We start from the raw sequence: 26,298 nt of genomic DNA, 5'->3' as shown, positions 1-26,298 counted from the left end.
GGAATCCGGCTGTCCTGGAAGACTCTCAGAAAAGGAGTTACCGGTAAGTCTAACTCAGCTTTTCTCCAAGCGTCTTCCAGGACAGCCCATGAGACGATGAGCCAGAACTTACCAGTCTAGGGAGGGACAACTGCCTGAAGGACCTTACGACCAAACGCCTGCTCCTGAGCTGATAGGAGATCCAGGCGATAATGTTTAATGAAGGTCGAGTAACTGGACCAAGTGGCAGCCCTGCAAATTTGTTCCGGTGAGGCACCAGCCCTCTCAGCCCAAGACGTAGACAAGGCTCTAGTTGAGTGCGCAGTAACAAAAGGTGTAGGGACCTCCCTAATTTTGTAAGCTTCCAAGATGGCTTGCTTTATCCATCTAGCCAATGTGGCTTTAGATGCACTATTCCCCTTGTGAACTCCAGAAAAGAGGACAAACAAGGCATCAGTTTTCCTAAAGGTCTTCGTGACCTCAAGATAGACCAAGAGAATCCTTCTTACATCTAGGAAACTAAATTTTCTTTCTAAGTCGCCCTGTGGCGAACTACAAAAGGTTGGCAATACAGTGTTCTGAGATCGGTGGAATGTACTTGCCACCTTGGGCAAAAAACCTGGATCGGTTCGTAACACAACTCGATCCTCAAAAATCGTGAGGAAGGGCTCCCTAACTGATAGGGCCTGCAACTCACTTACCCTACGAGCTGAGGTAACAGCTATAAGGAACACAGTTTTTAATGTAAGTAACTTAACTGACATACTTTCCAGAGGTTCAAACGGAAATTCTACCAGAGTTTGAAGTACTAGGGACAGATCCCACGTTGGACAACTTCTCACCACTACTGGTCTGGCCCTAGAGATAGATTTGAAAAATCTGGCTATAGTGGGATTTTCCAGGAGAGAAAACTGGAGGAACACACTAATAGCTGCCGCCTGTACCTTTAAGGTACTAACAGAAAGACCTTTGTCGACACCCTCTTGGAAAAATTCCAAAATAGACGGAATATCATGAGCTAATCTATCATTTTCAGATAACCATGAGTTAAACCTTTTCCAAACTTTGGAATATATGGCTCTAGTAACTGGCTTCCTGCAATTTCATCGAGAGTCCTGACTACTTTGTCAGAGAACCCTTGGGCGCTCAGTATCTTTTCTTCAGATACCAGGCCGTTAAGTTTAAGGAAACCACCTGAGGGTGTGATACTGGACCCTGCAATAATAGGTCTTCCCTTTTCGGAAGACTCCACGGAGGCTCTGAAACCAGAGACTGTAGCAGGGAAAACCATGGCCTCTTGGGCCAAAACGGGGCAATTAGAATCAGATCTGTCTCTTCCAGCCGAAACTTCCGGAGGACTACTGGAATCAGCCTGATTGGCGGAAAGGCATAACATAGGCCTGGAGGCCACGGGTTTGCCAGAGCATCGATCCCCAAGGCTTGGTCTGCCGGGTTCATGGAAAAGAATATCTCCGTCTTGCGGTTGTTTCGGTTTGCGAACAAATCCGCTACCGGATAACCCCATCTCTTGGTGAGGTCTGCAAAGACTTCGGGATGAAGGGACCAGTTGTCTCGGTCTATCCTGTGACGGCTGAGATAATCTGCCAGGCAATTGTTTTTCCCCTTCAGGTGTACAGCAGAAATGGAGGCTAGATTCCCCTCTGCCCATGAAAGGATCTCCTGGGCAATGGACTGAAGCCTCCGGCTTCTCGTGCCTCCCTGCTTGTTGATATACGCGACTGTCGCTATATTGTCTGACAGGATTTGGAGGTTGTGACCCCTGACCTCCATCTGAAAAGACTGGAGGGTTCTCTGGACTGCAAGCAGCTCTCTTTGATTGGATGAGGCCCTTGCCTCCTCTGGGGACCACTCTCCTTGTGCTACTGCATTGCTGAGGTGGGCCCCCCATCCCCAGGAACTCGCATCCGTGGTAATCCTTCGGGAAATGGGAAAGGACCATGGGAGACCTCCTGCTAGGTGCTGACCAGCTCTCCACCACCACAGGCTTCTTTTTATCCTGTTGGGAAGCCAGATCCTTGACTCCAGGGACCTTACGTCCCCGTCCCAGTTTCTTAAAAGATACCTTTGTAACGGACGCTGACGGAGTCTCGCCCATGGTACTGCGGGAAAACATGAGGTCATAAGACCCACTGCCCTCGACACCTGTCTCAGAGAGACCGACTGGTTGGTCTGCAATGTTGACATAGTCTGGAACACTTTGGTAATCTTCTCCTGAGGAAGAAAAACTCTTTGGTTCACGGAGCAAAAATCGTAACCCAGATAAGTTACTTTCTGGGCCGGAATCAAGGACGATTTTTCTTTGTTTATTAGCCAGCCTAGGGACTGTAAGAGGTCCTGTACAGCCTGGAGATCTTCCAACAGCCTTTGGTATGATTTTGCCACTATCAGGAGGTCGTCTAAGTAAGGGATAACCGTTATTGCCTTTAATCTTAGAGGAGCCAGCGCTTCCCCCAACACCTTCGTAAAGATGCGTGGGGCTGAGGAAAGACCGAAGGGGAGGGCCTGAAATTGAAAATGTCGGGTCCCCATACCCGTCTTCACTGCCAATCTCAAAAACTTTTGGAAGGCTGGATGGATAGGGATGTGAAGATAAGCATCCCTTAAGTCCAACGTGGCCATAAAGCAGTTTGGGTATAGTAGGTTTTTGATTGTAAAAACCATCTCCATACGGAAATGCTTGTATCTGATGGACTTGTTTAAGGTCCGGAGATTCAGGATAAGTCGAAACTTTCCTGCCGGCTTTCTGACCACAAATACATGGGAATAGAATCCCTTGCCCCGCTCCGATCGAGGAACAGGAATCAGGACTTTTTGATCTAATAAGTCTCTGATCTGGAGACCCAGAGCCCTCCCTTTCTCCCGATCTTGTGGAGGAAATGTGACCAACAAACGTTCTGGTGGTTGGTGAACAAACTCCAGCCTGTACCCGTTGGTCACTAGGTCCAGGACGAAGGGGCTCAGAGTGACTGCTGCCCACTGTGGGATGAAGGCCCTCAATCTCCCTCCCACCGGGGAACACAAGTCACTGCGGCTTGGCGGGCTGTTGAGGAGGGTTAAATAGCACTCCCCCTTTGCCTCTGCCTTTGTGCCCAGTCCAATGCTTTTTCGGCCTGCTGTCCTTTTCTCTAGGACTCTGTTGCCTGTTTTGGGCACGAAAAATTTTTCTGGCTGTCTGAACTCTCTTTCTCTCTGGAAACGCCTTTTTCTTATCAGCCGTGCGTTCCAGTGCCTCCTGTAGACCTGGGCCAAATAAATGATCGCCAGTTAAAGGAAGGCCACAAAGGCGCAACTTGGAGGCCGAGTCCCCTGACCAGGTCTTAAGCCAAAGGCTTCTCCTGGCCGAGTTCACTAGAGCCGAAGTCCTGGCTGACATTCTTACCGACTCAGCGGAAGAATCCGCCAAAAAACCCACTGCCTGAAATAGGAGAGGAAAAGACTTTAAAATTTGCTCTCTGGAGGTACCTGCTGACAGATGTGACTGAATCTGAGTCAACCAAACCACCAGATTTCTGGCCACACAAGTGGAAGCCAAAGCTGGTTTCAGGTTTCCAACTGCTGAGTCCCAGGCTCTGTGGAGAAGGATATCCCCCCTCTTGTCCATCGGATCCTTAAGCGTACCCATATCATCAAACGCCAGGTCCGAGTTTTTTGAAACTTTTGAAAGAGGTGCGTCTAACTTGGGATTCTTATTCCATGGCTGCGCAGTGTCCTCATCAAAAGGAAACCTCCTTTTTAGGTTACTAGAGAAGAATGGTTTTCTCTCAGGATTATCCCATTCCAGTTTAATAGTATCAACCAAAGAACTATGAACTGGAAACACTCTTGATTTTCTCTTATGTAATCCCTTATACATAAGATCATGTTTGGATAACTGAACCTCTTCCTCTTTTAATTCAAGGGTAGTATAGATAGCCTTTAATAAGTCATCTACATCCTCAACAGATAACTTAAATCTTGAGCCTCGAGTGGATTCTCTATCTCTGGGCTCTGTATCTGACCCTGATTCTTCCAGAGAAGAACGGGTAGATCTGACCTCAGCCTCAGAGTCTTCACTCTCTGCCTGCTGCGGAGTGCTTACTGACGCCTTCAGTGAAGATGGACTCTCTGCTGGAGTCTGGAGCTTGTCAATAAGCGTTCTAAAGGAACTGAAAGTGGACGCAAGCTCATCCCTAACAGAAGTAAGCATCTTCTGGCACGAGGCAACCGGGTCATCCTTTACTAGGCCTTCTATACAGGTGCGACAAACTGCTTTGCTCCATGAGGAGCTCAATTTGTTTGCGCAAACCGCACATTTCCTTTTAAGTGGCTGCGCTTGGGCCTTGTCCTGAGTCTTGGTCTGCAAGACAAAATAAATGACCCACAATGTAATTAAAGCCACACAATCACTCCGTAACACCACGTGCAGGAGGGAGGAAATGTGTCCCCTTACACCCACTACTACAGAGGGGGGAGGGGAAGGGAACACTCACAGGGATAGTAAGGTGGTGACAGAACACCCCAGGCTTACCTGTGAGGTGCTGGTGTTGGGAACTGCATCCGCTGCCTGTGCAGGTACTGCAGGAGGATCCATTCTGCCCCTCTTGGTCATCCACAGCCTGGCTGCTTAACACCAAGAAACACCAGCAGCCAGCGTTCTCTGTTCGCGCCGTTTATGAAGACTGGAACCTCGTCTCCGGCGCCTGATGATGATGTCATATGCCCCGGAAGTAACCCTCTCCAGGCACTTCCTGTGGGCCAGCTTGGAGCGCAATAGCTCCGCCCCCTCGAACGCTGCAGCTTCCTCCATTCCTTGCTCAGATCAGCCAGGCTGTCGGCAGGGAAGGACAACCGAAGCTCAGCTGAGCTAGAGTGCAATGCACTACGCTAGGGGCACGACCTCACACCGGTCCTGGCCCTCTCCAGGCACTGAGAACAGAGAACAGCAACACAGCCAACCTCCCCAGCGGTGTGCTGCTTCTGGCAGAGGAAGAGGTAAGTGATATGCCCCAGAAAAAAGCCATACAAAGCCCCTGCTTATAAGGCCTATGGGAGCAGGTTCCATGAACATGTTACCCCCCGTCCGGAGGAAACACAAATAACTGACATGGGCCTGGAGGACCGCCCTTTTATCTGGTGGGGGTGACGTGTTTCCTGTCCTGGTAGGAGGAGCCCAAGGTCTCATGGGCTGTCCTGGAAGACGCTTGGAGAAAATAGGATAGCCAAGCAGAGGAGTCATCAAGAAAGGTTAATACTGGCCAAGGGGGCCGGTAGATCACAGCTATCCTTGGTGAAACTGGAGAGAAAAGACTAATGCAGTGTGCTTTAAATGAGTAGAGTGACAGAGGAGGTGGGTGAAGTACCTGAAAGGTGCTATGTGGGGCTAGAAGGATTCCGACAACCCCTCGCTTGCATCCACTGGGTCTGGGAGAGTGAGTCCAGAGAAGACCACCATGTGATAGGGCAGCATAAGACGCAGTGTTGGATTCACGAAGCCAGGGTTCGGTAATGGCGAGTAGATTAAATAAGTTGGTGACAAAGATCATGGAGAGAGGTGAGTTTGTTACATTATTTATCATTATCCCTAACCACACTTATTCGCTCTCTTTAAACTCATATAGCTAAAAATCCAGTAGTCAAATGACTTACAGTGGGGTCACTATATATTGCAATTTGGCTAGACCGGTTGTAGGGGGAAGACTTCTCTCAACGCGCATCCCAGAACTGAATTCCACTTCCTCAGGAGTAAGATTGAGGCTAATTATTATGCAAAACGTGCAACTTATACTTGTGCATTATTGTTAACCACTTGCCACCCGTCATATGACGGACAGGCGGAGCGGCTCTTGTTCTGGGGGGGCGTCATATGATGTCCGTCCATTTAAACAGGGCATGCGCGCGATCGTGTGCGAGCTGCCCTGTACCTTCAGTGGCGACGTGTCACAGAGACACCGCTTGCCACCGAGGGGGGTGAACAGCCATTGGGCATGGCTGTTTACCACGTGATCGGTCATGATGAAGTCACGGCCGATCACAGATGGTACCGCTCCACTTTGCACAGCACATACGTGCGATCTGCTCGTGCACGTTGGTGGCAGCGTGTTCCCCGGGGCACTGCTAGTCACCGACGCTTGTAAATGGCCATTGGCCGGCGGCTGTTTACCACGTGATCGGCTGTGATCCTTTCACAAGCGATCACTAAATGTCACAGTCCATCTGAGTACCCGAGTACCTGTTACAGTCCATCTGAGTACCTGTCACAGTCCATTTGAGTACCTGTCACAGTCCATCTGAGTACCCGTCACCGTTCATATGAGTTCGGAGTACCCGAGTGCCTGTCACCAGGCCATCGGAGTACCCGAGTGCCTGTCACCAGGCCATCGGAGTACCCGAGTGCCTGTCACCAGGCCATCGGAGTACCCGAGTGCCTGTCACCAGGCCATCGGAGTACCCGAGTGCCTGTCTGCAGCTCATCAAGTTACCAGAGTACCTATCTGCAGCCCATCCCTCATAGAATATACGTTGGAGTGTTTGCTTTCCAAAATGGGGTCATTTTGTGGGTAATTCCACCGTCCTAGTGCTCAAGGACCTTCAAAAGTGTGATAGGTAGGAATGAAATGAGATGTGATGTGTAATTTATGCTCCTAGAACGCCTGAAGGTACTACTTCAATGTTGGGCCTCTGTATGTGGCCAGGCTGTGTAAAAGTCTCACACATGTGGTATCGCCATACTCAGGATGAGTAGCAGAATGTATTTTAGCTTGTAATTTTTGCTATATACATGCTATGTGTTAGAAATATCCTATAAATTGTCAACTTTGTGTAAAAAAAAAAAATGCGTTTTTAATTTTTTTTTTTTACACATTTTCCAAAAACTTCTGGAAAAAAAATGAACCAAAATACTCATTATGCCTCATAGATTATACGTTGGGGTGTTTGCTTTCCAAAATGGGGTCATTTTGTGGGCAATTCCATTGTCCTTGTGCTCCAGGGCCTTCAAAAGTGTAATAAATGGTTGAGAAATTAGATGTGTAATTTATGCTCGTAGAACACCTGAAGGTGCTACTTCAATGTTTGGCCTCTGTATGTGGCCAGGCTGTGTAAAAGTCTCACACATGTGGTATCGCGATACTTGGGAAGAGTAGCAGAATGTATTTTGGGATGCAATTTATTGTATGCATATGCTGTGTGTGTGAGAAATAACCTGATAATATGACAATTTTGTAAAAAAAAAAAAAAAAAAAATCTTCATTTTGCAAAGAATTGTGGGGAAAAAAAATACAACTTAAAAAAACTCACCATGCTACTTACTTAATACCTTGGAATGTCTACTTTATAAAAAGGGGTCATTTGGGGGGTATTTGTACTTTCCTGACCTGCTAGTGTCTCAAGAAATGAGATACACCTGATGTACTGAATGCCTGATCAGATGTGATCAATTTTCAGCGATTGGCACCATAGTTTGTGGACTTTCACAAAGACCAAATAATATACACTAATTTGTGTTATTTTTACCAAAGCTATGTAGCAGTATAAATTTTGGCCAACATTTATGAAGAAAAATTACTATTTCGTGAAATTTTATGACAGAAAAGGGTATTTTTTTCACAAAATTTACAGTCTTTTTTTTTTTATAGCACAAAAAATAAAAGACCCACTAGTGATTAAATACCACCAAAAGAAAACTCTTATTATGTGAAAAAAAGGACGTAAATTTCATATGGGTACAGTGTTGCATGACTGAGTAATTGTCATTCATAGTGTGAGAGCGATGAAAGCTGAAAATTAGTCTGGGCAGGAAGGGGGTGTAAGTGCCCTGTATTGAGGTGGTTAAAATGGCATCCCCAGGGCAAACACAGGGACATCATAAACAGAAACCAAGACATCAATGTCCAAGGTCAGTCGCAAGCTCACGTAATTCAAATGCAAGCTCTTAACACCCCTGGTCATATATTTATATATATTTTAGCTTTAGATAGAGTGGAGAGGGATTAGAACCCCTGTCACTTCTTATTGCGGTCTGTGCCCCCATTAGGGAGATTTACTTTCTTTGTTATCTTTTTAACATTATCGTTGAAAGTGAAGGTAATGCCACGTACACACGACCGGACTTTACGGCATACTTTGCCCGGCAGACTTTTCGACGGACTTTACGACGGACTTTCCGAATGAATGGACTTGCCTACACACGATCAACCAAAGTCCGGATTCGTACGTGATGACGTACGACCGGACTAAAACAAGGAAGTTCATAGCCAGTAGCCAATAGCTGCCCTAGCATCGTTTTTTGTCCGTCGGACTAGCATACAGACAAGCGGACTTTTTGACTGGACTCGAGTCCGTCGGATAGATTTGAAACATGTTTTAAATCTAAGTCCGTCAAACTTTTGAGAAAAAAAAGTCCGCTGGAGCCCACACACGATCGAATTGGCCGACGGACTCCGGACTCCGGTACGCCGGACCAAGTATGCCGGACAGTCCGCTCGTGTGTACGTGGCATAAAAGGAAATGCCAAATTTTTGGTCGACATCAGAAAAGTAATAGAGGGGAAATCTTCTAATGGGGACACTAGTTCCTGGTGACCTGTGGAGCCATAAGAGTATCCCTTAATTTGCAGGGATTTCCTCTCACCGCCTGTTCGACTATAAGACTGGAAATGAAGGGAAATATCTGCAATGGGACACAGATGGCAAAATAAAATCTGGCAGGGGTTAAAACCCTCCCTTGCTCGATCCACAATCATGTTCATCCTGCAACATTTGTAAACGGTTCAGCGTGGACCCCAGCGCAATTGGTCCTATGAAAAAATGTCAGAATAATTTTTACCACCCAGCATTTTTCAGGTGTGGAGTATATAATCTCTTAGCCAATCTCTTTAAAAAGAAGGTCCCAGCTTACCATAAATCCCGTAGTTTAGGATGCGCTTGTGTGCTCTGCCAAGGTGTTTGTGTGGTTGGGAAAGTGGAGCCCCCTACGTGCAGGGAGAGTAACCTGACCGATCCTGGACATTGACAAGGCTTCAGTTGAAGTGAAGGTGATGGATTTTCCATCTGGTGTAAATTTATGAAGCACGGCTGGGTAGTTAAGTGCAGAGTTCAGCCTGTTATTCACTAGTAGTTGGCATACATGATTAATTGCTTTTCCTTGCTTTGCAAGGTCTGCGGAATAATCTACAAACAGCAGTTTTTAGCCCTCTGCTACAAGGTTGCACTGTGTGTTCTGTAGGCCTGTAGAATAAGGGATCTCTAAGACATCCAGAAAAAACGCCATTACTGGAAACTGAGTTTTAATACCCTGATTCAGAAACACCAGTCTGTGGTTTTGCTTCTTTGCAGGCGGTGTTGAGACCCAGGGCCTGGAGGATATTCTGGGAACATAATTTAGGGTGTTTTCCAGGACTGAATGATTCTGCTAGGCCTATATTTAAAGTCCTCCAACGATTCCCGATAAATCATTTGTCGTTATTTCTTTTTTTCTCTTGCTTGCACTTACTACCTACTTAGGGGCATTTTTCCATGACCAATGACAAAGGGGCATTTATTGCTTTCACTGACCACAGATGCAGGGGCATTTATTACTCTGACACAGCAGAGTTTTTTTACTCCCACTGACCATTGACACTGGGGCATGCTTACACTGTCCAATGACATCAATTTTTTTTTTTTTTAAGAAATCTTCCTGACCACAGCCTGGCCCCTAAGCAATGTGATGGGCAGCGAACTGACCCTTTTGTTTAAATAGTTTGGAGCCCCCTGCTTTGCTATTGCATAGTGTTTCCAATTTCAAGCCTGAGGTGTGTTTTTATGTTGTGACGGGGATGTAAACTGCAAGAATCTCTGAAAAGAACTACAAATTATTTGTCAAGTATAACTATTCACACATCCTGTTTGTTATTAATACAGCAGTCCTTTAATGGAAACCTGTACTGAGACCAGTCCATTTTGAAAATATTGTTTATTTGGCTGACATGCTGGATTGGTTGCTTCATTACTGTCACTCTGAGTCACTGACCCAGAACAAGCATGCAGATCAGGAGTTTTTGCCTCACTCTGACTCTCCTGAACTGCATACTACTTCTTGGTCAGTAACTGAGAAAATATTGAATTTTTTTTTTTTTAAGAAGGTCAGCAGTGGTAACCTCCCAGATTTTTCTCAGCATAGATATTTCTAAAGTATTTAGTCTTTTAATTTAGAAAATATTGCTGGTTCATTTTTCCTATGCCATTGTGGGATTCATAGATCGTTCCAATGTTTATTCTTATTTCAGATCAAAGGGCAAAGTAGCTGATCTTTCATTCACCATAACTGTAGCAGATTATGGACTTGTGAAGGTACGAGAGGTGGTCGTTTCGGAGTCATCTCAGGTATTGGTTTATAAAGAGTCAAAATGTATAATTCTCTACCATATTGTTCCATTTTGTCATGGTAAATACCTATTAATATATAATGACTTGTTTTTAAATCTCTAGAGTTCAGCTGTTCAGAATCCTCCTCCTGCACCTCCAGTACAGCCTCTAGCAGAACCTGCAGCAGAACCCCGTGAGACTCTTGAGTACAAAGCTGTTCTGCAGCTGGAAGCATGGAAAGAAACCCAAGAAGAAATATTTGCTAGCCAGGTAGCTGGGAGTATAAATCTAACATTTTATTTTCAGTGCTAAAATGTTGCCCATAGCAACCAGGTTGTTTCTTTTGAAACTTAATTGCTGTTGCCAACGAAAATTTTTAGTTCTCACAAATTCTTCCCAGAGTATTGAAATGATTTGACATTTTGACATACTTTGTGGTTATTTTCTTTTCTGTTTCATCCAGTTTGAGGATAATAAGCAACCTAGGGTTAAACTGACACCTACTGGAAAAATGGACACTAGGCAAATAGAAAACTGAAGGCCTTCTGCTATATTGTTACATAGTAGGCAAGTCCAACTTGCGTGTGATTTCATGTCTGTATTACATTGTATATCCCTGTATGTGGTCGTTCAGGTGCTTATCTAATTAGTTTTTTTTTTTTAATTATTGATGCTCCCCGCTGAAACCACTGCCTGTGGAAGAGAATTCCACATCCTAACCGCTCTTACAGTAATTAACCCTCTACACAGTTTAAGGTTAAACCGCTTTTCTTCTAATTTTAGTGAATGGCCGCGTGTCTTATTAAATTCCCTTTTGCAGAAAAGCTTTATCCCTATTGTGTGGTCACCAGTACGGTATTTGTACAGTGAAATCATATCCCCTCTTAAGCGTCTCCTCTCCGGAGAGAACAAGTTTAGTGCTCGTAACCTTTCCTCATAACTAAGGTACTCCAGTCCCTTTATTAATTTTGTTGCCCTTCTCTGGACTCTCTCCAGTTCCAGCACATCCTTCCTGTGGACTGGTCCCCAGAACTGGACAGCATACTCCAGGTGCGGCCGGACCAGAGTCTTGTAGAGTGGGAGAATTATCGTTTTATCTCTGGAGTTAATCCCCTTTTTAATACATGCCAATATTCTGCTTGTTTTGCTTGCAGCAGCTTGGCATTGCATGCCATTGCTGAGCCTGTCATCTACTAGGACCCCCAGGTCCTTTTCCATCCTAGATTCCCCCAGTGATACGATTGCAGTCATATTTTCCCACCCAAATGCATGATTTTACGTTAAACCTCATTTGCCATGTAGTTGCCCACCCCATTCATTTGTTCAGATATTCTTGCAAGGTTTCCACATCCTGCGGTGAAGTTCTTGCCCTGCTTAGCTTAGTATTGTCCGCAAATACAGAGATTGAGCTGTTTATCCCATCCACCAGGTTGTTTATGAATAAATTAAATAGGATTAGTCCCAGGACAGAACCCTGGGGGACCCCACTTTCCCCCCCGGACCATTCCGAGTAATCCCCATTTATCACCACCCTCTGAACTCGCCCTTGTAGCCAGTTTTCAATCCATGTACTTACTCTATGGTCAATGCCAACGGACCTTACTTTGTACAGCAAACATTTATGGGGAACTGTATCAAATGCTTTTGCAAAATCCAGATACACCACGTCTACGGGCCTTCTGTTATCTAGATGGCAGCTCACCTCCTCATAGAAGGTTAATAGCAAGAACGATTCTTCATGAATCCATGCTGATTACTGCTAATAATACAGTTGTCATTACTAAAATCTTCTATATAGTCCCTTATCATCCCCTCCAAGAGCTTGCATACAATTGATGTTAGGCTAACTGGTCTGTAATTCCCAGGGATGTATTTTGGGCCCTTTTTAAATATTGGTGCTACATTGGCTTTTCTCCAATCAGCTGGTACCATTCCAGTCCGTAAACTGTTCGTAAAAAATTAGGAACAATGGTCTGGCAATTACTTGACTGAGTTACTTAAGGACCCTCGGTGCAAGCCATCTGGTCCTGGTGATTTATTAATGTTAAAGCGGAGTTCCACCCAAAAATGGAACTTCCGCTTTTAGTGTTGGTGACCCCCTGACATTTGGCATGTCATTTTTTGGGGGAGGAGCGGGTACCCTGTTTTTACAGGCTCCCAGCTCCCCCCCCCCCCCCATTGGATGTAAGATCACCTCTCTCCCCTCCCTCTCTGCAATCTTCTGGGACACGTCACGGGTCCCAGATTGCCTGGCCAATGACAATGCGACTCACGCATGCGCAGTGCGCGTCCTTCTGTGAGGCCACAGCCGGGCGCCCACAGTTAGAATGCCGCCATCGCAGAGAGGAGCGGGGCTACGTGCGCCCGCATTGCTGGACTGTGGGACAGGTGAATGTCTGATTATTAAAAGTCAGCAGCTACACTTTTTGTAGCTGCTGACTTTTAAATGGGTGGAACTCCTCTTTAATTTTTTCAGGTCTAATTCTAATGATGTCCTCTGTTAGCCATGAGGGTCTTACTATTTCTGTACTTAAAGAATTTCTTGGGATTTTTTTTTTACTCTCCTCCTCGATGTGCTTTTCGTGCTCTATCTTAGCCACCCTGATTGCATCCTTACATTTCTTGTTGCATTCTTTGTAAAGTTGGAATGCTGATGTGATTCCCCAGCCTTGTATTTTTTGAAGGCCTTCTCCTTTGCTTTTATATGCATTTTTATGTTGGAGTTAAGCCACCCAGGACTTTTATTAGCTCTTTTAAAATATATTTCTTTCTCGAACATCACGGGACACAGAGCCTCAGTAATTACTGATGGGTTATATAGATATCACTAGGTGATTGGACACTGGCACACCCTACCAGGAAGTTCAACCCCCTATATAATCCCTCCCCCTTGCAGGCATACCTCAGTTTTTTCGCCAGTGTCTTAGGTGATGGACGTGTAAAGATGTCCTGTGCTGAGCTCCAAAGGGATTATCCTATATCCTATACTGGGGCAGGCCAGGCGAACCGGATCCATTTCAAAGTGTCTTTTCTAGGCCGAATTGGATGGTACCCGGGCCTTGTGTCCGAAGAAACAAGGTTTTACCTGTAACGCTTCTCTTTTTAGAGAGCTGGACCCCGCATATCAGAAAATGGTTTTCTATCCTTATTTCTGGCCGGGTGCTTTACAGGCCAGAACTGTGGCTCCCCCCATTCGAAGGGGACCCCAGTCTCTGAAGGTTTTTTCAAACGGAGCCCACCGTGCGAGGCGAAGATTGGGTCTGTATAACAAACCCTGCGGCTGGATAGGTAAGGGAGATTCCACAGATTTTTTTAATTCTAGTAGGTTTCTCCTTTAAGGTAAATGCATGCTATGCCTAATGTCGCCACCGGGGGCTGCCAAGAGCACATACTTTCTCATGCTAATGTCTGTCTCAAGTGTGTGTTCGCACGCTGCACAAGCTCCTCCGGCCGGCTCAGGTAGGACGGGATGGGGGGCTCTCCTTAGGGATATCTCCCCCCAGACTAGGGGGAGGCCGCAGGTGGGTTGTGAGGCGGTTATACACCGCTATTTCGACCCCGCCAGGTGCAGGCCCCATCTCTACCGGCCTCTCTCCTTCCTCCCCCAGCCTTCCCTCCATGCTGATTCCGGAGGGTTGGCTTGCGCTGGAAACTCGCGGTTTTCGAAAAACTAAAGGGGGGGAGCAGTAGAGGGGTGGCGGGGCATCAGCACAGCGTGCTCAGATACCCACAGGGCCGGCTGCAGGCTATTAAAGGCACTGATTACAGGTGCACTAAGCCTTTTAGGGACACAGAGCTGACGGTCGCATGTAAGGTGGGACACAGGCATTCTCCTAGGCAGCATTTACTAAAGTAACACCAGATTACTTTTAGCCAGACTACATCGCTCAGCAGTCAGTGTTCATTTTGTGATACCTCCACCTTGTTGCTTTGCACTATGGGCAGAAGAGGTTCAAACACCCCATGAACCAGATGCTTTAGGGGATCTCGTTCGGGTTCTGAGGACCCCCTGTCTGCAGCATTTCCCCCCCCTGAGGGGCCAGGGACGGCTAGCCAGGGAGAGCCGTTAGGGTCAGGGGCTACACCTGCTTTTTGCACTTCAGCCCCTGTATACATTACACAGGAGGTTTTTTCCTCAAACATTAATGGTTTAGAGGAAAGATTAATGGCCGTGATTACGTCTTCACTCAGTGGAAGAAAACGCACTAGGCCTTCCTCTGTTCCCCAAGACCCTCAGGCAGAGGAGCTCTGGGATAAAGGAGAAGAATCCCTTTCAGGGGATCAGGATGGGACTGATGATTCCTCTTCGGAGGAATCAGGTGGAAAGGGACCCTCTGTGGCTTCCCAAGTGGAGAAAGTCTTAGTGCAGATCCTTACTGGATTGGTCCGCTCCACATTTAAGTTGCCCATATCTGAATCAGTTAAAGAACCCTCTTCTTCTTTAGGGTCACTGAAACCTCCTCAAACAACACATGCTTTTCCTGTTCATAATTTACTTGAAAAGCTCCTTTATTCTGAGTGGGATCACCCAGATAAACGTTTTTTTCCTCCGAAAAAGTTTACCCTATGGAAGAAAAGTTTATTAAGATGTGGGGAATATCGGCCATTGATGCCGCCATTTCCTCAGTAAATAATAATCTGACTTGTCCTGTAGACAATGCTCAGATGCTCAGGGATCCTGTGGATAAAAAGATGGAATCCCTATTGAAGGATGTATTCTCCGTAGCAGGCTCAGTGACGCAACCTGCAGTAGCAGCGATTGGAGTCTGTCAATACTTAAGAGACCATGTTAAGCAGGTCATCAAAGTTTTACCTGAACAGCAGGCCCAGGGGTTGGCTTACCTTCCTGCGGCCTTATGTTATGTCGTTGACGCCATCAGAGATTCTATCATGCAAACCTCTTGTCTGTCGCTGGGGTTAGTGCATATACGTAGAATCCTATGGTTGAAAAATTGGTCAGCCAAAGCACCATGTAAGAAGCTGCTGGCTGGGTTTCCATTTCGTGGTGAAAGGTTGTTTGGAGAGGACTTGGATAACTATATCAAGGGAATCTCTTGTGGGAAAAGCACTCTCTTACCTGTTAAGAAGAAGAGTAAGCGTCCCTCTTTCAAACGAACTCTTTCCCCAGCGCCTGGGGCTTCAGCCTCCAGGCAGTCTCGACGGCCTCCTCCGTCTGGGTCCAGAGACAAGAGTCAACCCCAGGGACAAAGGAAGTCCTGGGGGAAGAAGCCTACTAGGCAAAACACTAAGACCTCTGCATGAGGGGGCGCCCCCGCTCGCTTGAGTGGGGGGAAGACTGCGACAGTTCTCAGGGCTCTGGCAAGAGGATTTCCAGGACAGATGGGTAATCTCCACGGTAACCTTAGGATACAAGCTGGAGTTTCAGGAATTTCCCTTTCCTCGTTTCCTCAGGTCAAGTGTCCCCACAGATCCAGAGAAAAAGCAGTCGCTCCTTCTGGCGTTAGATCGACTTTTGTCGCAAGAGGTCATTATGGTGGTTACCGCGAAGGATCCGGGATTGGGCTTCTATTCCAACCTTTTTACGGTCCAAAAACCAAATGGGGATGTCAGACAAATTCTGGATTTAAGGGATCTGAACAGACGTGCCATGCATATCTGCAGTTTTCATTCCAGGGATAAAGAACTGGCAGGCGGACTATTTAAGTCGCCAGCAGTTACTTTCAGGGGAATGGTCTCTGCATCCCGACGTCTTTTGGGCCATATGCCAAAGATGGGGGGGTTCCAGATGTAGATCTCTTTGCATCCCGATTCAACAAAAAGATAGACAGATTTGTGGCAAGGACAAAAGAATCCTCTTGCATGCGGGACAGATGCGTTGGTGATTCCGTGGCTTTCGGTTCTCACTGATTTATGCATTCCCGCCTATTCTGCTACTGCCACGACTCCTTCGCAGGATCAGGCAGGAAAGGAAGACAGTACTTCTGGTGGCCCCCGCTTGGCCCAGAAGGACGTGGTATGCGGAAATAGTAAGGATGACGGTGGGTTCCCCGTGGACACTACCGGTACGACCAGACCTGTTATCTCAAGGTCCAGTGTTCCATCCTGCCTTACAAACACTAAATTTGACGGTTTAGCTATTGAGACCCACGTTCTGAAGAGTTGTGGGCTTTCAAGTCCTGTGATATCTACCTCGATCAATGCAAGGAAGTCAGCTTCCAGAATGATTTATCATAAAGTCTGGAAAGATTATGTATCTTGGTGTGAATACAGGGGTTGGCATCCCAGAAAGTATGTGATAGGTAGAATTCTTGATTTTCTACAATTGGGATTAGAGATGAAGCTGGCCTTGAGTACCATCAAGGGCCAGGTCTCGGCCTTATCAGTATTATTTCAACGGCCACTTGCTTCGCATTCTTTGGTCCGAAACTTTATGCAGGGGGTAACGCGTCCTTAATCCTACTGCTCTTACTACATCCAAAGAATGTAGTGATCTTTCTTCCGGAGAACAGGGATCTGGAACAAAGGAAGGCAGAACAATGTCCTGGTTTAGATGAAAATCTGAAACCACCTTCGGTAAAAAAACTAGGATGAGGACGCAGTACCACTCTATCCTTGTGTACAATCAAATAAGGCTCTTTACAGGAAAGAGCTGCTAATTCTGATACTCTTCTAGCAGAAGAGATGGCTACCAGAAAAATTAACTTCCTTGTCAGCAAGACCAAAGGAATCTGATGTAAAGTCCTAAGATCGCTTTCCCCCCCCCATTGCTTGCATTGATTAGGGATGGAGGTGCTCATGATTGTAGCCCATCGCTCTCTTATGGTGGATTCCTACCGGGTCCGGCCGTAATTCAGCATGCTTGATCTGGAACGTTCTTTGCACTGACAGTTCACATACTTTGATTTTTTACTACTTTATATATTTTTTACTCCCTGTGGCCAGACTGGGTCTGTGTGACTCATTGTCGGTGGGTGGGCAGATGTCCTGTCTCCCTGGAGCTGCGATGCATGCTGGTGTCCGCCCTCCTACCTCCCCTCCACAGGGTTGGGGGTGAGTGGCTGGGCGTATCTTTCCACCTTGCATCGGCGCCACGCCCCCGGAACTGTGCATGTGACCTCCTTGGTTGGGCGTCGCACACACAGTTGGGCTGACATGTGGTGAGCTTCTCTGGCGTTCGCCGAGGTTTTGCTCCACTGTGTCGTGCCTGCGTGACGCTGAGGGGGAGCTGACGTTCAATGCTGGGGCTGCATCCTACTCCCTGCTTCATGGTATTCAGAGATGGTACTGATACAACCTATGCAACCCTGATCCTCTCCCATCTATGTGGCTTCAAACATCACATGTATCTTTCAAGGTAATCTTCTAGGTGCTTTTTTTAATCACCTTGGTGATGTCTGCAGCTTATATCATCTCGTTTTTTGTTACTTGTATCATCATAGATACATTTTATATATTTCCTACATTATAGAAGTCCTCTCCACTGCAGGGTGTTGGTGTGCGCAGTCCGGTGTTCCTCGTTGAGGTCCCCCTCTCAGCTCCCGGGCCAGGCTCCACGGCTCACCCCTGGCTTTGTTTTGTCGCACGGTCCCAGTTTTGGCTATCATGTGAGTAACCTTTTTGGCATGGCCCATTATGCCCAAATTTCCCCCTTTTCTGCTGATCTTGTTAGACCCTGAAACTATATTGCTTTTCATACATTTTTTATAGAATTTAGATGCATTTGGCTCCTGAAGAGTGCATTGAAGTCCATGAAACGCAGCGTCGGGCCTACCGTTGATGCATCAAACACACATTGACCAATTTTCAGATGTTTTTTACTTCACATGACTTTTATCTTGCTTGGGGGATTAAGATGCATAATTGTACCTACCCATGTCCTATGATTGTATATACATAGATTTATTGTCTTTATGCGATTTTTTTATGTTTAATGTATGCAATGCGTTTTTATGCCATGTTGATCATTGGTCCTCAATAAACATACATATGTTTGCACCTCTGTGAGTGTGATTGGGCTGCATCATGCGCAGCTCATTCAAAGTCCCAACCTTCCCCCCCCCATTTTCATCTCTAAATGGATTCGACAATTGATTATTCAGGCTTAACGGTTTGAAACAGAAGATTCCTCCATTTCAGATCAGGGCACATTCCACAAGGGCTGTTGGTGCTTCTTGGGCGGTGCATCACTGGGCCTCTATGGCTCAAATCTGCAAGGCCGCAAACTGGTCTTCAGTCCATACATTCACCAGATTCTATCAGGTGGATGTAAGAAGGCATGAGGATATCGCCTTTGGGCGTAGTGTGCTGCAGGCAGCGGTACAGGGTCCTCAGGTCTGATTGCACCCTACTTGGTTGTGGTCCCCCCCCCCCCCCCCCTCAGATAGCATTGCTCTGGGACATCCCATCAGTAATTACTGAGGCTCTGTGTCCCGTGATGTTCGAGAAAGAAAATAGAATTTTTAAAAACCTCTTACCTGTAAAATTCTTTTCTATCGATGGACATCACGGGACACAGAGGTCCCGCCCCTCTTCTAATATACTATATTGCTTGGCTACAAAACTGAGGTATCCCTGCAAGGGGGAGGGATTATATAGGGGGTTGAACTTCCTGGTAGGGTGTGCCAGTGTCCAGTCGCCTAGTGATACCTATATAACCCATCAGTAATTACTGAGGCTCTGTGTCCCGTGATGTCCATCGAAAGAAAAGGATTTTACAGGTAAGCTGTTTTAAAAAATCCTATTTTCCCATTGGGATGCACCAACTAATGCCCTTTTTTATATGCTCTTAAAGCATACACATTTTTCCTCTGTGTTCTTTGTTCCTAAGATTTTATCCCAATTATTATCTTCTAGTAAGGATCGTAGTTTAGGGAAGTTGGCTCTTTTGAAATTCAGTGTCTTTGTATTCCCCTCATATTTCCTATTTGTGTGATTTATACTAAAACTAATTGACCTGTGATCGCTGTTTCCTAAATTGCCACGTATTTCCACATCCGTGATCAGGTCTATATTGTTGGTAATCAGTAGGTCTAGTAATGCTTTGTTTCTAATTGGTGCATTTACCATCTGACCCATGAAATTGTCCTGCAAGACATTTAGGTACTGGCAAGCCTTAGATAAATGCATGGGTTCCTTTCACCCAGTCTATGTCTGGATAAATTAAAATCCCCCATTATAATACAACTTCCCATTGTTGCCGCTAATCCAAATTGTTGACTTGAATTTGAATAATTTTTCTACCATCCACAGCTGCTGGTGGATTCGGGCCAGATATTGGAAATCCTGTGAGTCTCTCCAGTTAGTAAACAAGCACAAGTTTTCCCAAGTCATATACTGGTGACAACACCTCTGTGTCTAGTTTTCATGGGACTCTGCTTTTAGCCTAAGACAGTATAACTGGGGATTCCTTGTGGGTCATTAGGACAAGAGGTATGGAAGTTTTCCACCTGTTTACCTGTTCTTCTTCCTGTCTATGGAGGTTCTAGGTCGCAGTTAATGCAACTTGTTGCTTCCACTAGACTTCAAATGCCAACTTCCCCAGGGAAATCTGGCATAGAGATGCCTAATGTTTATGATCCTGTTGGATTCTTCAGAGCAGAGGTTCCAAACTTATTTGGCCTACTGTCCCCTTTTCAGAAAAAAAAAATGCTCAGCAACCCATGGAAATCTTCCTTCTTTAAGCAAATAAACAGAAAGACGCAGTGACAAGTTTTTGTTTCCTTTTATGCATCTATGTTTCTACTACATTCAAAGGAAGGATAAAGGGAGATATACTTACCCCGATCCTCTGCTCCACTCCACACAAAACCGTTCCCTGCAGCTCCTGCACCCCCACGCTCTAGCAGTCTTGAGTCCTGACGTCACCAAACCCAAAGCCGCGTCCATAGCCCTGGACATGAGGACCCTGGGAACAATCCACTGCTGGATCGTGAGGGAGCACTATTTTTTCACCAGTGTCTAAATTGTTGGTCACGAGTGAAGATGTGCTCTGAGGAGCTCCACTGGAGGGATCCTTGCTGGATTTAAATAGCCTCCATAAACCGGATCCATCCAAATTGCCACTGAGGCCAAAGTGGACCCGAGCCTCGTATATGAAGAACAAGGTTTTGCCTGTAACTCCTCTCTTTGAGGGCTGAACCCCGGGACCCAGGGCTTTTTGGTCATGGTCACATTACCTAAAGTTTTCCTGAGGGGTGCTATACAGGTCCAAGGGAATGGGAACCCCCGATAAAAAGGGACCCGGTGCTGGAAGGTTTGCCAAACGCAGCCCGCCGTGATGGGTGAAGTTTGGATCTGTCTGTTACAGCAGTATCGTACGGCGAGGATAAGGTAAGGGAAGAAGCCGAGGAACTGTAAAAAGTCCACGTATGGTTTTTTTTTTCTTCCATGAGTAAAATGTTGTTATGCCTTAAAATCTCCACCAGAGGGAGTAAAAATGCCCATACCTTGTACGTTGCTTCTGCAGTCAGCTCCCTGCCCCAGCTAAACAGCATGTGTGCGGTCCCTATGGGAGGGGGGGGGAATTCCTCGTCCAGAACAAGTCAGCAGCATGTTCTTTTCCCCTTGGGGGAACTAAGAGGCCGGGAGGTACAACGGTAGTTTGTGCTCCCCCCCCCCCCCCCCCCTCCAAGGGGTGCGGTGGCTCCCCTATCTTGTCATTTATTCTCTAAAGAAAGCCTCATTATGACAGGTGGATGTCTCGCTGGGTCTGCAGAGGATGACGAATGCCATCCGTGTGCGCGGACTATGGCTGATCTTAAACAAGAGGGAGGACGGGTCAATGAGCGGAGGGGGCGAGGCTTAAAGGCGCGGCGCCGTGTGCAAGACGTAAGTCCACGAGGAGCACACGGCGCAGGCGCTGGGGAGAGAGAGACAGATTGTGACAGCTGATGCAATCAAACAGACGCTTCGCAGCTAAGCTGAAGTCTAGCACACAGGAGCGCAGGGGCACGTAAGGCAAATGCATAAAGGCATTTCCAATACAGGGAATACATTTTACTCAGCACTAAAAAGCTGAACTTTATTAGCGGCATTTACTTTGCTAGACTATTGCTCAGCAAGCAGTGCATTTACTTAGTGCCTCTGTTTTTGTACTTGGCACTATGGCACCTAAAAAAGACACCACAAAGAAGGTTCCAAAAATTCCACCCTCAGGCGCTGGGAACTCCAGTCGTGCCTACACACTGTCATCCTCTCCTGAGATACCAGATGTGGCAAGTCAGGGTGATTCATTGGAACCAATTGGTGGTGCAGCTGCCTTTCACATTTCAGCCCATGTTTACGTGACTCGAGATGCCTTTGATTCCGCCCTGCTGGGCTTAGAGGAGGATTAGCGGCTTTAATCGCATCCTCCTTCCAAAAGGATAGGAAACACGTTAGATCCCCCCCCACCTTAGACCCTTTACCAAGGGGACAGTGGGTAGAGGATGAGGTGTTACCCTCAGGCGATCAGGAGGAAAGACAAACCGATTACTCCTCTGCAGCGGAAACAACGGTGGATGAACCCTTTTTAGCCTCGCAATCTTAGAAATTGCTGGTACAATCTCTTACCGAGATGGTTTGTTCCACTTTCAAGCTACCCTTAACTGAGTCAGCTGAGAGTTTGGTTTCTTCCTTGGGTTCCATAAAACCTTCACAGCCTTTGCATGCGTTTCCTGTTCATGTATTACTAGAACAGTTTATGCTGAATGGGATCACCCGAATAAGCATTTTCTCCCTCCCTAAAAGATTCTCAGCTCTCTATCCCATGGAGGAGAAATTCACCAAAAGATGGAATGTACCAGCAGTCAACGCTGCGATTTCCAGTGTGAATAAATGTCTAACTTGTCCAGTAGACAATGCACAAATGTTTAAAGATCCAACAGATAAGAGGTTGGAATTCCTGTTAAAATCCTCTTTTTTTTTTTTTTTCTCTGGCAGGTGCGGTTACCTGATATTCCATCCTACCTTACGATCTCTAAATTTAACGGCTTGGCTATTGAAACCCACATTTTGAAGAAACGTGGGCTTTTTGGGTCAGTTATCTCTACCTTGATTAATGCAAGGACGCCAGCTTCCAGAACTTTATATTATAGAGTCTGGAGGACTTATGTTTCCTGGTGTGAATCCAAGGGTTGGCACCCTCGGAGTTATATCATAGGCAGAATTCTTGCCTTTCTACAATTAGGGGTAGAGATGAAGTTGGCCTTGAGTACTATTAAGGGTTCAAGTTTAAGCTTTATTTCAAAGACCGCTTGCTACACATTCTTTAGTCTGGGGTTTTATGCAAGGGGTGATGCGGCTTAATCCGCCAGTTAAATCACCTTTGAACCCTGGGGACTTGAACTTAGTTTTGTCAGTGTTACAAAAACAGCCATTTGAACTGATACAGCATATTCCCTTAGACCTTTTGACAAGGAAGCTAGTGTTCTTAGTTGCTATAGCCTCAGCAAGGAGGGTTTTGGAATTGGCTGCTCTTTCTTGTAAAGAGCCATACTTGATTATTCATGAGGACAGAGTGGTGTTACGCCCTCATCTAGATTTGTTGCCAAAAGTGGTCTCAGGTTTCCACCTGAACCAAGATATTGTCTTGCCATTGTTTTTCCCAAAACCATGTTTCAGGGAAGAGAAGTCACTACATTGTCTTGATGTGGTGAGAGCGGTCAAAGTCTATTTAACCAATTGCAGACCGCCGCATGTACATATACGTCGACACAATGACACGGACAGGCAAATGGGCATACAGGAACGTCCCTCTAAATACGCCGCCGTGGCATTGCGTGCGCGCCTGTCGCGAGCTCCGTGAGGGTGATCGCGGGTCCCGCGGACTCTATGTCCACGGGGATACTCGCGATCGTCCCACGGAGAGGAAGAACGGAGAAATGTTGATGTAAACAAGCATTTCCCCATTCTGCCTAGTGACACTGATCACCGCTCCCTGTAATCGGGAGCGGTGATCAGTGTCGTGTCACACATAGCCCCCCCCACAGTTAGAATCACTCCCTAGGACACATTTAACCCCTACAGTGCCACCTAGTGGTTAACCCCTCCACTGCCAGCCACATTTACACAGTAATCAATGCATTTTTAATCGCACTGATCGCTGTATAAATGTGAATGGTCCCAAAATAGCGCCAAAAGTGTCCGATGTGTCCGCCATAATGTTGCAGTCATGATAAAAATTGCTGATCGCTGCCATTACTAGTAAAATAAAAATTATTAATAAAAATGCCATATCCCCTATTTTGTAGACACTATAACTTTTGTGCAAACCAATCAATAAACACTTATTGCGATTTTTTTTTTTTTAACCAAACATATGTAAAAGAATACGTATCGGCCTAAACTGAGGGAAAAAAATGTTTTTTATATATTTTTCAGGGATATTTATTATAGCAAAAAGTAAAAAATTATGCGTTTTTTTTTTTTTCAAAATTGTCGCTATTTTTTTGTTTATAGCGCAACAAATAAAAACCAAAGAGGTGATCAAATACCATCAAAAGAAATGTCTATTTGTGGGGAAAAAAGGAAGTCAATTTTGTTTGGGAGCTAAGTCGCACATGGACAAAACGAGCACCTCCCTCTTTCACCATTTCCCTGTTAGAGCATCCTCTACTGGAGGTGTTGGTGCTTTTTGGGCCTCTCATCAGGTTTTGGTTCACAGTCTGCCAGGCTATCTTCTGGTCTCCAGCTTATGCTTTTGCTAAATGTTAACAGCTGGGTGTTCAAGCCCCTGTGGATGCCAGCTTTGGCCAGGTTTTTTTTAGGCAGGCTTTGATGGAACCATGCCTGCCTTGCTGGAGCTGCTGACTGTTTGCTGTGTTTCCCATCGCTCATGAGATTGCTTTTGAACGTCCCAAAGATCTAAGAATGAACTCCTTCCAGTGTCCTATCATGTATAATTTTGAAAACAGGGTTTTTTTTTAAATTTACCTGCAAAATACGTCCGTGATTTAATCTCCTTGCTACAAAACTGATGTATGCTAGGAGGAGTAATGTAGGGCTGGGGTTCAGCGTTATTTGCAAGTGTTCAGTCACCTGGAAGTGGTGCATAACCCCAATGTTATAACTCCTTCCTGTGTTCTGTGATGTACTCCATGAAGGGTATTTTACAGATAATTAAATTAAAACTATGTTTTTTTCAGCAGTCCTGACTTTAACGAATTAATATAATTCAAAAGGTCAACTGGATTTTAAAATATCATTGTTTTTTTTTATTTTTTTTTCAGTGTGTCGAGAAATGAGAAATTTTAAGCAAAAATATCTTGCCAAAAACTGGAGCACGTTTTTTTTTTTTTTTTTTTTAATCTCTGACATATAGATGTTTCACTTACATTAGCGCCTCATATAATCATTATTTGCCAACATTGTCATGATGTCTTAGTAATAATATAGATACTATTGGCAGCAGATGTGTATTGTTCATGTGATTTCTTTTTTTTTATTAATATAAACTTGCATCTTTGTTATTGAAAAACGCTGGAACATTCTGGACTTTACCCTTCTGGTGTTTTGGCACAGCTGCATTTATTACATAGCTTTCCCAGGCCTGTTTGGAGCTTATATTATGTTGAATATACAGTACACTAAGCGAATAACTTTGTTACAGAGACTGAAATGTTTAGCATGTTGTATAGCAGAAGTGATGACCACACAGGCAGCATTAATTTCTATGGCTGTCAGGTATTTAGCAATAACACACTTGGACATGTGTGAGCTGCTAACAGGAGATAGGAATAGTCTCTCCTGTTCATATACACAAGTCATTTTATACCAGACCTGCCCCAACATATTGGTATAAACATGACTGGCTTGCTAATTCAGCATTTCTTTTTTCCTAAGTGCTGTAGCCTCACTACTGTGGTGGAAGATGGCACTTGTAGTCCATTCATTCACAGATCCCCATGAAATAATGATGCGGCTGTGTGGGCAGAGCACTGTAAAGCTGATTCAATTTTAAAAGTGACATCGACTGGTGGGGAGTGGAACCCCTGTACACTGTAACGGAGGAGGGGGGCTTAGCAACATGACACACCTTGAATAAAGGTGGCGCTAGTCTTTAAGTACTTGGTGTGTAGAATGGGCATTGGGCTCTGCCTCCAAACGCTGTCGCGCGAGTGTGGGAGGTTTTTTCAAACGAAAAGGAGGTGGGTTAACGAAGGGGGTGGGGCCTAGACGCAGCACCGTGTAGCATCCATGAGAACGCACAGCACAAGCACAGGCTTAAGGATCAGCTGGAGCAGTCTCTCCTCGGCTCATTGCAAGGAGGAGCAAGCAGGCTACACTCGGGACACAGGAGCGGTGGGGCACGTAAGGGCTGCACGTGGCATTCTTAATACAGGTAGGACATTTTTCCCAGCGCTAGGCTGAACTTGTATAGCGGCATTATACTGTCAGACTATGTTCAGCAATTAGTGGAATTAAATAGTGCCTCTACTTTTGTGCTTAGGATTATGCGCACCAAAAAAAGACACCACAAAGACCAAAAAGGTATCAAAGGTTTCACTCCCAGGTGCTAGGAACTCCAGTCGTGTCTCCACACTGTCATTCTTGCCTGAAATACCAATTATGGCAAGCCAGGGTGAGTCATTGGAACAAATTGGTGGTGCAGCTGCTTCTCTCATCTCAGCCCCTCTATAAGTGACTGAAGATGCCTTTTCCTCCGCCCTGCAGGGCCTAGAAGGAAGATTAGCAGCTTTAATCAAATCCTCCATTCAAATGGATAGGAATCGTGTTAGATCCCCCTGCCCACTTTAGACCCTTTGCAAGGGGAACAGTGGGTATAGGATGAGGTGTTACCCTCAGGCAATCAGGAGGAAAGACAAGTCGATGACTCCTCTGCGGAGGATACAACGGTAGATGAACCCTTTTCAGCCTCGCAATCTGAGAAGTTGCTGATACAATCTCTTACAGAGATGATTCGTTCTACTTTCATGCTACCCCTAACGCAGTCTGCTGAAAGTTCGGTTTCTTCCTTGGGTTCCTTAAAACCTTCACAGCCTTTGCATGCGTTTCCTGTCCATGCATTACTAGAACA

General features: G+C 45.8%; 1 protein-coding gene across 1 annotated transcript in view; it reads left to right on the top strand.

Annotated features, from left to right (window-relative positions):
- Positions 1 to 26,298, top strand: part of CEP120 (centrosomal protein 120) — a 182,028-nt gene that overhangs the window by 67,950 nt on the left and 87,780 nt on the right. The window contains exons 12-13 of the mRNA XM_073624700.1: positions 10,244 to 10,340; positions 10,446 to 10,592. Coding sequence (XP_073480801.1) covers positions 10,244 to 10,340; positions 10,446 to 10,592 — 244 coding nt within the window. The remainder of the gene's footprint in view (positions 1 to 10,243; positions 10,341 to 10,445; positions 10,593 to 26,298) is intronic.

The sequence above is a fragment of the Aquarana catesbeiana genome, linkage group LG01 (genome assembly GCF_042186555.1).
Source record: "Aquarana catesbeiana isolate 2022-GZ linkage group LG01, ASM4218655v1, whole genome shotgun sequence".
Taxonomy (NCBI): Eukaryota; Metazoa; Chordata; class Amphibia; order Anura; family Ranidae; genus Aquarana; species Aquarana catesbeiana.
Note: the sequence above shows the minus strand (reverse complement) of the source record. Positions and strands in the feature narration are given on the sequence as shown.